Source organism: Oncorhynchus mykiss, chromosome 9, assembly GCF_013265735.2.
Source record: "Oncorhynchus mykiss isolate Arlee chromosome 9, USDA_OmykA_1.1, whole genome shotgun sequence".
Lineage (NCBI taxonomy): Eukaryota > Metazoa > Chordata > Actinopteri > Salmoniformes > Salmonidae > Oncorhynchus > Oncorhynchus mykiss.
The window spans coordinates 78,197,226-78,213,825 of record NC_048573.1 but is presented as its reverse complement, the minus strand read 5'-3'; the positions used below and the strand labels follow the sequence as shown (position 1 = coordinate 78,213,825).

At 43.7% G+C, this 16,600-nt stretch overlaps 1 protein-coding gene across 1 annotated transcript in view; it reads left to right on the top strand.

Moving 5' to 3' along the window:
* Window positions 1–16,600, top strand: part of LOC110531300 (leucine-rich repeat-containing G-protein coupled receptor 6) — a 102,640-nt gene that overhangs the window by 13,489 nt on the left and 72,551 nt on the right. The window contains exon 2 of the mRNA XM_036989121.1: window positions 5,768–5,839. Coding sequence (XP_036845016.1) covers window positions 5,768–5,839 — 72 coding nt within the window. The remainder of the gene's footprint in view (window positions 1–5,767; window positions 5,840–16,600) is intronic.

The following is a 16,600-nucleotide window of genomic DNA, read 5'->3' as shown; positions in this document are numbered from 1 at the left end:
TAGAGAGAGACTCCGGGATACAGTAATATCCTTTAGAGAGGAGAGTGACTCATGTATACAGTCATATCCTCTAACTCTCCCTTCATCTTTCCCATATTTCCCTCTTTCTCTCTCTCTAACTCTCCCTTCTGCTCTCTGTCATTTCCCTCTTTCTCTCTCTCTAACTCTCCCTTCATCTTTCCCATATTTCCCTCTTTCTCTCTCTCTAACTCTCCCTTCTGCTCTCTGTCATTTCCCTCTTTCACTCTCTCTAACTCTCCCTTCATCTTTCCCATATTTCACTCTTTCTCTCTCTCTAACTCTCCCTTCTGCTCTCTGTCATTTCCCTCTCTTTCTCTCTCTCTAACTCCCCCTTCTGCTCTCTGTCATTTCCCTCTCTCTCTCTCTAACTCTCCCTTCATCTTTCCCATATTTCCCTCTTTCTCTCTCTCTAACTCTCCCTTCCTCTATCCCTCATTTCCCTCTTTCTTTCTCTCTCTCTCTCTAACTCTCCCTTCCTCTCTCTTTCCTCAATTTCTCTCTCTCTAACCCCCCTTCCTCATTTCCCTCTCTTTCTCTAACCCCCCTTCCTCATTTCCCTCTCTTTCTCTCTCTCTAACTCTGCCTTCTTCTCACCCTTTCCATCTCTCTCTTTCTCTCTTCCATTCTTTTTAACTTCCTCTCCCTTTACCTCCCTTTCTCTACCCCTTCCTCTATCTTAGTGCTTTCACACAGGAATCACGGTATGTTGTCTGTAAAAACACGTTTCTTTCAAAGAGCCCTATTGTTACCTCAGTTTTGGCACCACTAGCCTTTTATATGGCTATTCCTTTTGCCGGGAAGGAGCAAGAGACATTCAACTTTGACCCTGTTGTCGTGACCGTTGTCATGGTATCCTGACAGCTGCATGTTCTTAATTCCTCTGTTTAAATTCAGATGTTCCACTGCTTTTGTGTTTTCACATTTCACTTCAACAGGAAGTTAGCAGCCTGCCGTAGCCTACTTGTAAATCATTTGTAAATAATTGCCGTGTATTTTCCTGTTATGATCAATAAATAGTTGGCTCCTCAAAACGTTGTTGGACGTGATCTATCGAGTGCTTTCTCCTCTTTCAAATTCCCCAACAATTATTTTCGCTGAAGACAGATAGCCTATTAGCGATTCGTAGTTTAAGTTAGTAACTTATTCATATTAACTCATCATTTATTTCCTAAATATAAGGCCCTTTAAACATTTGCTTTTCAAAGTCAAGAAGAAAAGATGAAGTGCCAGGCTAAATGCCAGTGTTCATTCCCCCAGGCTAAATGCCAGTGTTCATTCCCCCAGGCTAAATGCCAGTGTACATTCCCCCAGGCTAAATGCCAGTGTTCATTCCCCCAGGCTAAATGCCAGTGTTCATTCCCCCAGGCTAAATGCCAGTGTTCATTCCCCCAGGCTAAATGCCAGTGTTCATTCCCCCAGGCTAAATGCCAGTGTTCATTCCCCCAGGCTAAATGCCAGTGTTCATTCCCCCAGGCTAAATGCCAGTGTTCATTCCCCCAGGCTAAATGCCAGTGTTCATTCCCCCAGGCTAAATGCCAGTGTTCATTCCCCCAGGCTAAATGCCAGTGTTCATTCCCCCAGGCTAAATGCCAGTGTTCATTCCCCCAGGCTAAATGCCAGTGTTCATTCCCCCAGGCTAAATGCCAGTGTTCATTCCCCCAGGCTAAATGCCAGTGTTCATTCCCCCAGGCTAAATGCCAGTGTTCATTCCCCCAGGCTAAATGCCAGTGTTCATTCATTACACCCTAGTAAAACTGACTATCCTACCGATCCTCGACTTCGGCGATGTCATCTAGGTCTCTATACCCTCCTATGTATAGGTCTCTATACCCTCCTACGTATCGGTCTCTGTAACCTCCAACGTATAGGTCTAATAGGTCTCTGTACCCTCCTACATATAGGTCAACTCAGCAAACTGGATGCAGTTTATCACAGTGCCATCCGTTTTGTCACTAAAGCACCTTATACCACCCACCACTGCGACTTGTATGCTCTAGTCGGCTGGCCCTCGCTACATATTCGTCGCCAGACCCACTGGCTCCAGGTCATCTACAAGTCCATGCTAGGTAAAGCTCCGCCTTATCTCAGTTCACTGGTCACGATGGCAACACCCATCCGTAGCAGGCGCCATTAACACGGGGGGGGGGGGGGGGGTTGGCGGGACTTTAAAACACACCAATCAGGACTGGGTCGGTTGGTAGAAACAGAAGTAAAGGCTTTGTTGCCGGCAACACCTTTTAAAAGGATAAAAAGAAAATGAGACAAAAAGTTGTCGGAATAACATCTTGGTACGAAACGTATGTCTCTCTCCCTCTGATTCTGCCTTCTTCTCCTACTTTCCCTCTCTCTCTGTCTCCCCTCAATTCCTCTTCCTTCTCTCTCTTTCTTTCTCCCTCTTTTGTGGCTGTGTCCTCTCCGTGTCTCAGCCAGGTGAATGCCTCGTCTCTCTCTCTCTTTGTGCTAAAGAAAAGGAAGAGAGGAAGAGAGAAAGAGAGAGTGAGTTCAGAAACAAAGGAGCGATGCCTCGCCCAGGATGTCTGGAGTGTGTGAGAGAAGGAGAAGAGAAAAAGCTAAACATTTTCTTTAGAGGAAGAAGGAGGGGAGGATGGCTTTGTGTCCTCCTTCCTGTGGCATTGTGTGTGTGTGTGTGTGTGTGTGTGTGTGTGTGTGTGTGTGTGTGTGTGTGTGTGTGTCCTTTCAGACACCATAGAAGGTAAACACATAGGCTTCTCTTTGACTGCCTTGTCATTGTAGTGGAAATATCTTATTTCATCAGAGACTCAGAGATAGAGCATCAGTCTGTCCTGTTATTTATATAGAGCATCAGTCTGTCCTGTTATTTATATAGAGCATCAGTCTGTCCTGTTATTTATATAGAGCATCAGTCTGTCCTGTTATCTATATAGAGCATCAGTCTGTCCTGTTATCTATATAGAGCATCAGTCTGTCCTGTTATCTATATAGAGCATCAGTCTGTCCTGTTATTTATATAGAGCATCAGTCTGTCCTGTTATTTATATAGAGCATCAGTCTGTCCTGTTATCTATATAGAGCATCAGTCTGTCCTGTTATCTATATAGAGCATCAGTCTGTCCTGTTATTTATATAGAGCATCAGTCTGTCCTGTTATTTATATAGAGCATCAGTCTGTCCTGTTATTTATATAGAGCATCAGTCTGTCCTGTTATTTATATAGAGCATCAGTCTGTCCTGTTATCTATATAGAGCATCAGTCTGTCCTGTTATTTATATAGAGCATCAGTCTGTCCTGTTATCTATATAGAGCATCAGTCTGTCCTGTTATCTATATAGAGCATCAGTCTGTCCTGTTATCTATATAGAGCATCAGTCTGTCCTGTTATTTATATAGAGCATCAGTCTGTCCTGTTATTTATATAGAGCATCAGTCTGTCCTGTTATTTATATAGAGCATCAGTCTGTCCTGTTATTTATATAGAGCATCAGTCTGTCCTGTTATCTATATAGAGCATCAGTCTGTCCTGTTATCTATATAGAGCATCAGTCTGTCCTGTTATTTATATAGAGCATCAGTCTGTCCTGTTATTTATATAGAGCATCAGTCTGTCCTGTTATCTATATAGAGCATCAGTCTGTCCTGTTATTTATATAGAGCATCAGTCTGTCCTGTTATTTATATAGAGCATCAGTCTGTCCTGTTATTTATATAGAGCATCAGTCTGTCCTGTTATTTATATAGAGCATCAGTCTGTCCTGTTATTTATATAGAGCATCAGTCTGTCCTGTTATTTATATAGAGCATCAGTCTGTCCTGTTATCTATATAGAGCATCAGTCTGTCCTGTTATTTATATAGAGCATCAGTCTGTCCTGTTATTTATATAGAGCATCAGTCTGTCCTGTTATTTATATAGAGCAGTAGTCTGTCCTGTTATTTATATAGAACATCAGTCTGTCCTGTTATTTATAAAGAGCATCAGTCTGTCCTGTTATTTATAAAGAGCATCAGTCTGTCCTGTTATTTATATAGAGCATCAGTCTGTTCTGTTATTTATATAGAGCATCAGTCTGTCCTGTTATTTATATAGAGCATCAGTCTGTCCTGTTATTTACATAAAGCATCAGTCTGTCCTGTTATTTATATAGAACATCAGTCTGTCCCGTTATTTATATAGAGCATCAGTCTGTCCTGTTATTCACATACAGCATCAGTCTGTCCTGTTATTTATATAGAGCATCAGTCTGTCCTGTTATTCACATACAGCATCAGTCTGTCCTGTTATTTATATAGAGCATCAGTCTGTCCTGTTATTTATATAGAACATCAGTCTGTCTTGTTATTTATATAGAACATCAGTCTGTCCTGTTATTTATATATTTATATATATATTTATCTCCCCGTCAATGAGGTGGTAATTGAGACCTGGTCTCCACCGTAGTAGCACCAACGGAAACCCCTAAACACCTACCTGAGCACTCTCATGACCACCCCGTGAGAGCCCTTACGTCCATATTTATGTCCAAATAGCTCCGTTTTGTTTGCGCGTTTAGTTCACTATTCCAAAGGCACAATGCGCGAACGCAAAATCCAGATGAAAAGTCAAGTTCAATTACAGTTTGTAGAAACAAACGATGTTTACAATCAATCCTTAGGGTGTTTTTATAATAAATCTCAATAGCGTATTCATTACAGAGGAAAAAGAAGGATCGGCGTGACTGTGCAGTAAACAACTGATTGGCCTCAGACTAGTCCACTTGTTAAAACAGCTCTTATTCGACACCCTTCCACAATAGAAATCAAACAACTTTCTAAAGACTGACATCTGCTGGAAGCCTTGGGGAGTGCAATCTGGCCCCATAGACACAGGATATTGGATAGGCAATCACTTAAATGAAACTACAAACCTCAGATTTCCCACTTCCTGGTTGGATTTTTTTGAAAAATGATCCACAATGACCAGGATGGTGGTGTTACCCTGCGATGGAGGAAGATAGGTTATGAAATCCACCGACAGGTGCCGATATGCCGATATGGAACTGGTAAGGGCTGTAGTTTCCCTCTGGTGCCTATGGATCCTTACACTGGGCGCACACAGAGCAGGAGGAAACATAAACCCTTGATCAGGTTTTCATCTGCCATATGAGTTCTGTGTTTTCTATCCAATACTGCTAATTATATGCATATATTAGCATCTGGGACTGAGTAGCAGGCAGTTTAGTCTGAGCACCTTATTCATCCAAGCTACTCAATACTGCCCCCCAGTCACCAAGAAGTTAAAGGACTGGACCGGTGAAGTGAAAGTGTTTTCATAGGTATATTGTCTCTGAGTTACGAGTTCACTGTGTGTGTGTGTGTGGTACTTCAACAATACCCTCACACACACCTTGCCAGGTGAGACTAGGGGAGAAATGTGTGTCTGGGTTATGGGCCTGGTGGGGTGAAAGAAAAGATAACAAGGGAGAGAATAAGAGAAAGAGAGAGAGAGGAAAAATAAGACTATTATCCCTCTCTCCATCCCTCTCCCCCTCCATCTCTCCATCCCTCTCTCCCTCCTTCACTCTATCCCTCTCTCCCTCCTTCACTCTATCCCACTCTGCCTCCCTCTCAGTATTCCCCTCTCTCTCCCTCCCTCTCTCTATCCTTCTCCCTATCTTTTCTTTCCTTCCTCACTCTATCCCTCTCTCCCTCCATCTCTCTATCTCTCTCTCTATCCCTTGTTAATTACTTTGATTAAACATCTGTTAAATTACCTCTCTCTCTCTCTCAGGGATCTTAGCATGAACAGCATCAGTGAGCTGCAACCCAGAGTCTTCCACAGCCTGCACCTGCTGACAGAACTGTGAGTACCACACACACACACACACACACACACACACACACACACACACACACACACACACACACACACACACACACACACACACACACACACACACATCTGTGAGTACCACACACCACACACACACACACACACACAGAACTGAGTATCACACACACACACACACACTTTGATCATTGAGAACCACACACACATGAGAGAACTGTGCTATGTCATGTCAGTAAGTAGAACAGCTATAGAGTGTGCTATTTCATGTCAGTAGAACAACTATAGAGTGTGTTATGTCATATCAGTAGAACAGCTATAGAGTGTGTTATGTCATATCAGTAGAACAGCTATAGAGTGTGTTATGTCATATCAGTAGAACAGCTATAGAGAGTGTTATGTCATATCAGTAGAACAGCTATATAGTGTGTTATGTCATATCAGTAGAACAGCTATAGAGTGTGTTATGTCATATCAGTAGAACAGCTATAGAGTGTGTTATGACAGTAATTAGAACAGCTATAGAGTGTGTTATGTCACATCAGTAAGTAGAGCAGCTATAGAGTGTGTTATGTCACATCAGTAAGTAGAGCAGCTATAGAGTGTGTTATGACAGTAATTAGAACAGCTATAGAGTGTGTTATGTCACATCAGTAAGTAGAGCAGCTATAGAGTGTGTTATGTCAGTAATTAGAACAGAGAGTCACATCATGTCACATATGTCACATCAGTAAGTAGAGCAGCTATAGAGTGTGTCATTAATGTCATGTCATTAAGTAGAGCAGCCCAGCCTGAATAAACATGGTGTGCTTTTAACTGATCCTTCCTACTGCTTTCTCTGCTATTGCCTGTCACCAGTCAGGCATGAGGTGTGAGTTTGTCTGTCTGTCTATGTTTGTCTGTCTGTGTTTGTGTGCATTTGGCAGACTAGCTTTGTGTAATCGAGTATGTCGTGTCCCGCACTGGATTGAACCATGGAAATCACTACAATATTTGTATTTTTATTTAATTAATTTTATTTAACCTTAACCAGGCAAGTCAATTAAGAACAAATTCTTATTTTCAATGACAGCCTAGGAGCAGTGGGTTAACTGCCTGTTCAGGGGCAGAACGACAGATTTGGACCTTGTCAGCTCGGGGTTTGAACTTGCAACCTTCCGGTTACTAGTCCAACGCTCTAACCACTAGGCTACCATACTGCCCTTGTGGTTAGTGTCCGTCCTGAGATTGGTAGGTCGGGACCTGATGCGTCTCTGCTTGGCACTCAGCATTAAGGAGATAGATCGGGGGGGGGGTGAGTCCCTGTGAAAGACTAGTGTCCTGTCCAGGGGTGGTTGTTGTACATCAAGCTGCCTCAAGCTACAGAACCAAAAAATAGGCTCCCGCGCGTATGAGCTCTTCTGGCAATCACAACACCACGTCATACTTTAGATTCAAGCCAAGGCAATCACAACCCCATGTCATACTTTAGAACCAAGCCAAGGCAATCACAACCCCATGTCATACTTTAGATCCAAGCCAAGGCAATCACAACACCACGTCATACTTTAGAACCAAGCCAAGGCAATCACAACACCACGTCATACTTTAGAACCAAGCCAAGGCAATCACAACCCCATGTCATACTTTAGATCCAAGCCAAGGCAATCACAACACCACGTCATACTTTAGAACCAAGCCAAGGCAATCACAACACCACGTCATACTTTAGAACCAAGCCAAGGCAATCACAACACCACGTCATACTTTAGAACCAAGCCAAGGCAATCACAACACCACGTCATACTTTAGAACCAAGCCAAGGCAATCACAACACCATGTCATACTTTAGAACCAAGCCAAGGCAATCACAACACCACATCATACTTTAGAACCAAGCCAAGGCAATCAAAACACTGATCCATTGATCTGTAATCCCTCTCATTAACTACTTTGATCGCTGCGTCTCTTCTACCCTCACCATCACGCACCTCTCAATCAAACAAGTCAATTACCCCTATTATCGCTCCGACAAAGAGTTTACAGGTCTACTCCTCACCAACCATATCAAAGTCACTGTGGCTTGAAACGCCTGGGCCACAATCTGTGTTTAACTTCCTTTATCTTCTATCAGTCTCCTGTCTGTGTGTCTCTGTGTTTAACTACCTTATATCAGACTCCTCTCTGTGTCTCTGTGTTTAACTACCATCTATCAGTCTCCTGTCTGTGTGTCTCTGTGTTTAACTTCCTTTATCTTCTATCAGTCTCCTGTCTGTGTGTCTCTGTTTAACTACCTTCTATCAGTCTCCTGTCTGTGTGTCTCTGTGTGTCTCTGTGTTTAACTACCTTCTATCAGTCTCCTGTCTGTGTGTCTTTGTGTTTAACTTCCTTTATCTTCTATCAGTCTCCTGTCTGTGTGTCTCTGTGTGTCTCTGTGTGTCTCTGTGTTTACTTCCTTCTATCAGTCTCCTGTCTGTGTGTCTGTGTTTAACTACCTTCTATCAGCCTCCTGTCTGTGTGTCTCTGTGTTTAACTACCTTCTACCAGTCTCCTGTCTGTGTGTCTCTGTTTAACTACCTTCTATCAGTCTCCTGTCTGTGTGTCTCTGTGTTTAACTACCTTCTATCAGTCTCCTGTCTGTGTGTCTCTGTGTGTCTCTGTGTTTAACTACCTTCTATCAGTCTCCTGTCTGTGTGTCTGTGTTTAACTACCTTCTATCAGTCTCCTGTCTGTGTGTCTCTGTGTTTAACTACCTTCTATCAGTCTCCTGTCTGTGTGTCTCTGTGTTTAACTACCTTCTATCAGTCTCCTGTCTGTGTGTCTCTGTGTTTAACTACCTTCTATCAGTCTCCTGTCTGTGTGTCTCTCTTTAACTACCTTCTATCAGTCTCCTGTCTGTGTGTCTCTCTTTAACTACCGTCTGTGTCTCTGTGTGTCTCTGTGTGTCTCTGTGTATCTCTGTGTCTTCTCCTGCTTTAACCTGTTTATTCTCCTGCTGGTTGTTCTGTCATTATCTATAATCACCACTTTCATTTAATCATCTGCGCTTAGAGATTCTCACAGTAGAGGAACTGTGGCTAACATCCCTTTGATTCTCATCGCTATCACTGTGATGCGTGTTTCTGCTGAATCATAAACATCCCAAAAAGCCTGAAAGTTGGCCCTCACAAAACAAACTGTATTTGATCAGCTGTGGAGACTTAGAAGTAGGAACAAGCGTAACATTAAATAGATAAGGAAGATGTGATGTCTAGCTCTGACCCATCTCCTTAATCTCGTGTCAGATGGTCTCTGGATCTTGTGCAACTCTTCCCTCTCTCTACCTCTCTCTCTCTACCTCTCTCTCTCTACCTCTCTCTCTCTATACCTCTAGACCTATACTTAGGAGGGTGTAGAGACCTATACGTAGGAGGGTATAATACCAATACGTAGGAGGGTATAGAGACCAATACGTTGGAGGGTATAGAGACTTATACGTTGGAGGGTATAGAGACCTATTAGACCTATACGTTGGAGGTTACAGAGACCTATACGTAGGAGGGTATAGAGACCGATACGTAGGAGGGTATAGAGACCAATACGTTGGAGGGTATAGAGACCTATATGTTGGAGGGTATAGAGACCTATTAGACCTATACGTTGGAGGGTATATAGACCTATACATTGGAGGGTATAGAGACCTATACGTAGGAGGGTATAGAGACCTATACGTAGGAGGGTACAGAGACCTATTAGACCTATACGTTGGAGGGTATAGAGACCTATTAGACCTATACGTTGGAGGGTATAGAGACCTATACGTTGGAGGGTATATAGACCTATACGTTGGAGGGTATATAGACCTATACGTTGGAGGGTATAGAGACCTATACGTAGGAGGGTACAGAGACCTATTAGACCTATACGAAGGAGGGTATATAGACCTATACATTGGAGGGTATAGAGACCTATACGTTGGAGGGTATAGAGACCTATTAGACCTATACGTAGGAGGGTATAGAGACCTATACATTGGAGGGTATAGAGACCTATACGTAGGAGGGTACAGAGACCTGTACGTAGGAGGGTACAGAGACCTATTAGACCTATACGTAGGAGGGTATAGAGACCTATACGTAGGAGGGTACAGAGACCTGTACGTAGGAGGGTACAGAGACCTATTAGACCTATACGTAGGAGGGTATAGAGACCTATACGTAGGAGGGTAGAGAGACCTATACGTTGGAGGGTATAGAGACCTATTAGACTTATACGTTGGAGGTTACAGAGACCTATTAGACCTATACGTAGGAGGGTATAGAGACCTATACGTAGGAGGGTATAGAGACCTATACGTTGGAGGGTATAGAGACCTATTAGACCTATACGTAGGAGGGTATAGAGACCTATAAGTTGGAGGGTATAGAGACCTATTAGACCTATACGTTGGAGGGTACAGGGACTTATACGTAGGAGGGTACAGAGACCTATTAGACCTATACGTAGGAGAGTATAGAGACTTATACGTTGGAGGGTATAGAGACCTATTAGACCTATACGTTGGAGGTTACAGAGACCGATACGTAGGAGGGTATAGAGACCTATTAGACCTATACGTTGGAGGTTACAGAGACCGATACGTAGGAGGGTATAGAGACCTATTAGACCTATACGTTGGAGGGTATAGAGACCTATACGTTGGAGGGTACAGAGACCTATACGTAGGAGGGTACAGAGACCTATTAGACCTATACGTAGGAGGGTACAGAGACCTATTAGACCTATACGTAGGAGGGTACAGAGACCTATATGTAGGAGGGTACAGAGACCTATACGTAGGAGGGTACAGAGACCTGTACGTTGAAGGGTATAGAGACCTATTAGACTTATACGTTGGAGGTTACAGAGACCTATTAGACCTATACGTAGGAGGGTATAGAGACCTATACGTTGGAGGGTATAGAGACCTATACGTTGGAGGGTATAGAGACCTATTAGACCTATACGTAGGAGGGTATAGAGACCTATACGTTGGAGGGTATAGAGACCTATTAGACCTATACGTTGGAGGGTACAGGGACTTATACGTAGGAGGGTATAGAGACCTATTAGACCTATACGTAGGAGAGTATAGAGACTTATACGTTGGAGGGTATAGAGACCTATTAGACCTATACGTTGGAGGTTACAGAGACCGATACGTAGGAGGGTATAGAGACCTATACATAGGAGGGTATAGAGACCTATACGTTGGAGGGTATAGAAACCTATACGTAGGAGGGTATAGAGACCAATACGTTGGAGGGTATAGAGTCCTATACGTTGGAGGGTATAGAGACCTATTAGACCTATACGTTGGAGGGTATAGAGACCTATACGTTGGAGGGTATAGAGACCTATACGTTGGAGGGTATAGAGACCTATACGTAGGACGTTACAGAGACCTATTAGACTTATACGTAGGAGGGTATAGAGACCTATACGTTGGAGGGTATAGAGACCAATACGTTGGAGGGTATAGAGACCTATACGTAGGAGGGTACAGAGACCTATATGTAGGAGGGTACAGAGACCTATTAGACCTATACGTTGGAGGGTATAGAGTCCTATACGTTGGAGGGTATAGAGACCTATACGTTGGAGGGTATAGAGACCTATACGTTGGAGGGTATAGAGACCTATACGTAGGAGGGTACAGAGACCTATTAGACCTATACGTTGGAGGGTACAGAGACCTATACGTAGGAGGGTACAGAGACCTGTACGTAGGAGGGTACAGAGACCTATACGTAGGAGGGTACAGAGACCTATACGTAGGAGGGTACAGAGACCTGAACGTTGAAGGGTATAGAGACCTATTAGACTCATACGTTGGAGGTTACAGAGACATATTAGACCTATACGTAGGAGGGTATAGAGACCTATACGTTGGAGGGTATAGAGACCTATTAGACCTATACGTAGGAGGGTATAGAGACCTATACGTTGGAGGGTATAGAGACCTATTAGACCTATACGTAGGAGGGTATAGAGACCTATACGTTGGAGGGTATAGAGACCTATTAGACCTATACGTAGGAGGGTATAGAGACCTATAAGTTGGAGGGTATAGAGACCTATTAGACCTATACGTTGGAGGGTACAGGGACTTATACGTAGGAGGGTACAGAGACCTATTAGACCTATACGTAGGAGGGTACAGAGACCTATACGTAGGAGAGTATAGAGACTTATATGTTGGAGGGTATAGAGACCTATTAGACCTATACGTTGGAGGGTACAGGGACTTATACGTAGGAGGGTACAGAGACCTATTAGACCTATACGTAGGAGGGTACAGAGACCTATACGTAGGAGAGTATAGAGACTTATATGTTGGAGGGTATAGAGACCTATTAGACCTATACGTTGGAGGGTACAGAGACCTATACGTAGGAGGGTACAGAGACCTGTACGTAGGAGGGTACAGAGACCTATACGTAGGAGGGTACAGAGACCTATACGTAGGAGGGTACAGAGACCTGTACGTTGAAGGGTATAGAGACCTATTAAACTTATACGTTGGAGGTTACAGAGACCTATTAGACCTATACGTAGGAGGGTATAGGGACCTATACGTTGGAAGGTATAGAGACCTATACGTTGGAGGGTATAGAGACCTATTAGACCTATACGTTGGAGGGTATAGAGACCTATACGTAGGACGGTACAGAGACCTATTAGACCTATACGTTGGAGGGTATAGAGACCTATACGTAGGAGAGTATAGAGACTTATACGTTGGAGGGTATAGAGACCTATTAGACCTATACGTTGGAGGTTACAGAGACCGATACGTAGGAGGGTATAGAGACCTATACATAGGAGGGTACAGAGACCTATACGTTGGAGGGTATAGAGACCTATACGTTGGAGGGTATAGAGACCTATTAGACCTATATGTTGGAGGGTATAGAGACCTATACGTTGGAGGGTACAGAGACCTATTAGACCTATACGTAGGAGGGTATAGAGACCTATACGTAGGAGGGTATAGAGACCAATACGTTGGAGGGTATAGAGACCTATACGTAGGAGGGTATAGAGACCAATACGTTGGAGGGTATAGAGACCTATACGTTGGAGGGTATAGAGACCTATTAGACCTATACGTTGGAGGGTATAGAGACCTATACGTAGGAGGGTATAGAGACCAATACGTTGGAGGGTATAGAGACCTATACGTTGGAGGTTATAGAGACCTATACGTAGGAGGGTACAGAGACCTATTAGACCTATACGTTGGAGGGTACAGAGACCTATACGTAGGAGGGTACAGAGACCTGTACGTAGGAGGGTACAGAGACCTATACGTAGGAGGGTACAGAGACCTATACGTAGGAGGGTACAGAGACCTGAACGTTGAAGGGTATAGAGACCTATTAGACTCATACGTTGGAGGTTACAGAGACATATTAGACCTATACGTAGGAGGGTATAGAGACCTATACGTTGGAGGGTATAGAGACCTATTAGACCTATACGTAGGAGGGTATAGAGACCTATACGTTGGAGGGTATAGAGACCTATTAGACCTATACGTAGGAGGGTATAGAGACCTATACGTTGGAGGGTATAGAGACCTATTAGACCTATACGTAGGAGGGTATAGAGACCTATAAGTTGGAGGGTATAGAGACCTATTAGACCTATACGTTGGAGGGTACAGGGACTTATACGTAGGAGGGTATAGAGACCTATACGTTGGAGGGTATAGAGACCTATACGTTGGAGGGTATAGAGACCTATACGTAGGAGGGTACAGAGACCTATTAGACCTATACGTTGGAGGGTACAGAGACCTATACGTAGGAGGGTACAGAGACCTGTACGTAGGAGGGTACAGAGACCTATACGTAGGAGGGTACAGAGACCTATACTAAGGAGGGTACAGAGACCTGAACGTTGAAGGGTATAGAGACCTATTAGACTCATACGTTGGAGGTTACAGAGACATATTAGACCTATACGTAGGAGGGTATAGAGACCTATACGTTGGAGGGTATAGAGACCTATTAGACCTATACGTAGGAGGGTATAGAGACCTATACGTTGGAGGGTATAGAGACCTATTAGACCTATACGTAGGAGGGTATAGAGACCTATACGTTGGAGGGTATAGAGACCTATTAGACCTATACGTAGGAGGGTATAGAGACCTATAAGTTGGAGGGTATAGAGACCTATTAGACCTATACGTTGGAGGGTACAGGGACTTATACGTAGGAGGGTACAGAGACCTATTAGACCTATACGTAGGAGGGTACAGAGACCTATACGTAGGAGAGTATAGAGACTTATATGTTGGAGGGTATAGAGACCTATTAGACCTATACGTTGGAGGGTACAGGGACTTATACGTAGGAGGGTACAGAGACCTATTAGACCTATACGTAGGAGGGTACAGAGACCTATACGTAGGAGAGTATAGAGACTTATATGTTGGAGGGTATAGAGACCTATTAGACCTATACGTTGGAGGGTACAGAGACCTATACGTAGGAGGGTACAGAGACCTGTACGTAGGAGGGTACAGAGACCTATACGTAGGAGGGTACAGAGACCTATACGTAGGAGGGTACAGAGACCTGTACGTTGAAGGGTATAGAGACCTATTAAACTTATACGTTGGAGGTTACAGAGACCTATTAGACCTATACGTAGGAGGGTATAGGGACCTATACGTTGGAAGGTATAGAGACCTATACGTTGGAGGGTATAGAGACCTATTAGACCTATACGTTGGAGGGTATAGAGACCTATACGTAGGACGGTACAGAGACCTATTAGACCTATACGTTGGAGGGTATAGAGACCTATACGTAGGAGAGTATAGAGACTTATACGTTGGAGGGTATAGAGACCTATTAGACCTATACGTTGGAGGTTACAGAGACCGATACGTAGGAGGGTATAGAGACCTATACATAGGAGGGTACAGAGACCTATACGTTGGAGGGTATAGAGACCTATACGTTGGAGGGTATAGAGACCTATTAGACCTATATGTTGGAGGGTATAGAGACCTATACGTTGGAGGGTACAGAGACCTATTAGACCTATACGTAGGAGGGTATAGAGACCTATACGTAGGAGGGTATAGAGACCAATACGTTGGAGGGTATAGAGACCTATACGTAGGAGGGTATAGAGACCAATACGTTGGAGGGTATAGAGACCTATACGTTGGAGGGTATAGAGACCTATTAGACCTATACGTTGGAGGGTATAGAGACCTATACGTAGGAGGGTATAGAGACCAATACGTTGGAGGGTATAGAGACCTATACGTTGGAGGTTATAGAGACCTATACGTAGGAGGGTACAGAGACCTATTAGACCTATACGTTGGAGGGTACAGAGACCTATACGTAGGAGGGTACAGAGACCTGTACGTAGGAGGGTACAGAGACCTATACGTAGGAGGGTACAGAGACCTATACGTAGGAGGGTACAGAGACCTGAACGTTGAAGGGTATAGAGACCTATTAGACTCATACGTTGGAGGTTACAGAGACATATTAGACCTATACGTAGGAGGGTATAGAGACCTATACGTTGGAGGGTATAGAGACCTATTAGACCTATACGTAGGAGGGTATAGAGACCTATACGTTGGAGGGTATAGAGACCTATTAGACCTATACGTAGGAGGGTATAGAGACCTATACGTTGGAGGGTATAGAGACCTATTAGACCTATACGTAGGAGGGTATAGAGACCTATAAGTTGGAGGGTATAGAGACCTATTAGACCTATACGTTGGAGGGTACAGGGACTTATACGTAGGAGGGTACAGAGACCTATTAGACCTATACGTTGGAGGGTACAGAGACCTATACGTAGGAGGGTACAGAGACCTATACGTAGGAGGGTACAGAGACCTATACGTAGGAGGGTACAGAGACCTGTACGTTGAAGGGTATAGAGACCTATTAGACTTATACGTTGGAGGTTACAGAGACCTATTAGACCTATACGTAGGAGGGTATAGAGACCTATACGTTGGAAGGTATAGAGACCTATACGTAGGACGGTACAGAGACCTATTAGACCTATACGTTGGAGGGTATAGAGACCTATACGTAGGAGAGTATAGAGACTTATACGTTGGAGGGTATAGAGACCTATTAGACCTATACGTTGGAGGTTACAGAGACCGATACATAGGAGGGTATAGAGACCTATACATAGGAGGGTACAGAGACCTATACGTTGGAGGGTATAGAGACCTATACGTAGGAGAGTATAGAGACTTATATGTTGGAGGGTATAGAGACCTATTAGACCTATACGTTGGAGGGTACAGGGACTTATACGTAGGAGGGTACAGAGACCTATTAGACCTATACGTAGGAGGGTACAGAGACCTATACGTAGGAGAGTATAGAGACTTATATGTTGGAGGGTATAGAGACCTATTAGACCTATACGTTGGAGGGTACAGAGACCTATACGTAGGAGGGTACAGAGACCTGTACGTAGGAGGGTACAGAGACCTATACGTAGGAGGGTACAGAGACCTATACGTAGGAGGGTACAGAGACCTGTACGTTGAAGGGTATAGAGACCTATTAGACTTATACGTTGGAGGTTACAGAGACCTATTAGACCTATACGTAGGAGGGTATAGAGACCTATACGTTGGAAGGTATAGAGACCTATACGTAGGACGGTACAGAGACCTATTAGACCTATACGTTGGAGGGTATAGAGACCTATACGTAGGAGAGTATAGAGACTTATACGTTGGAGGGTATAGAGACCTATTAGACCTAT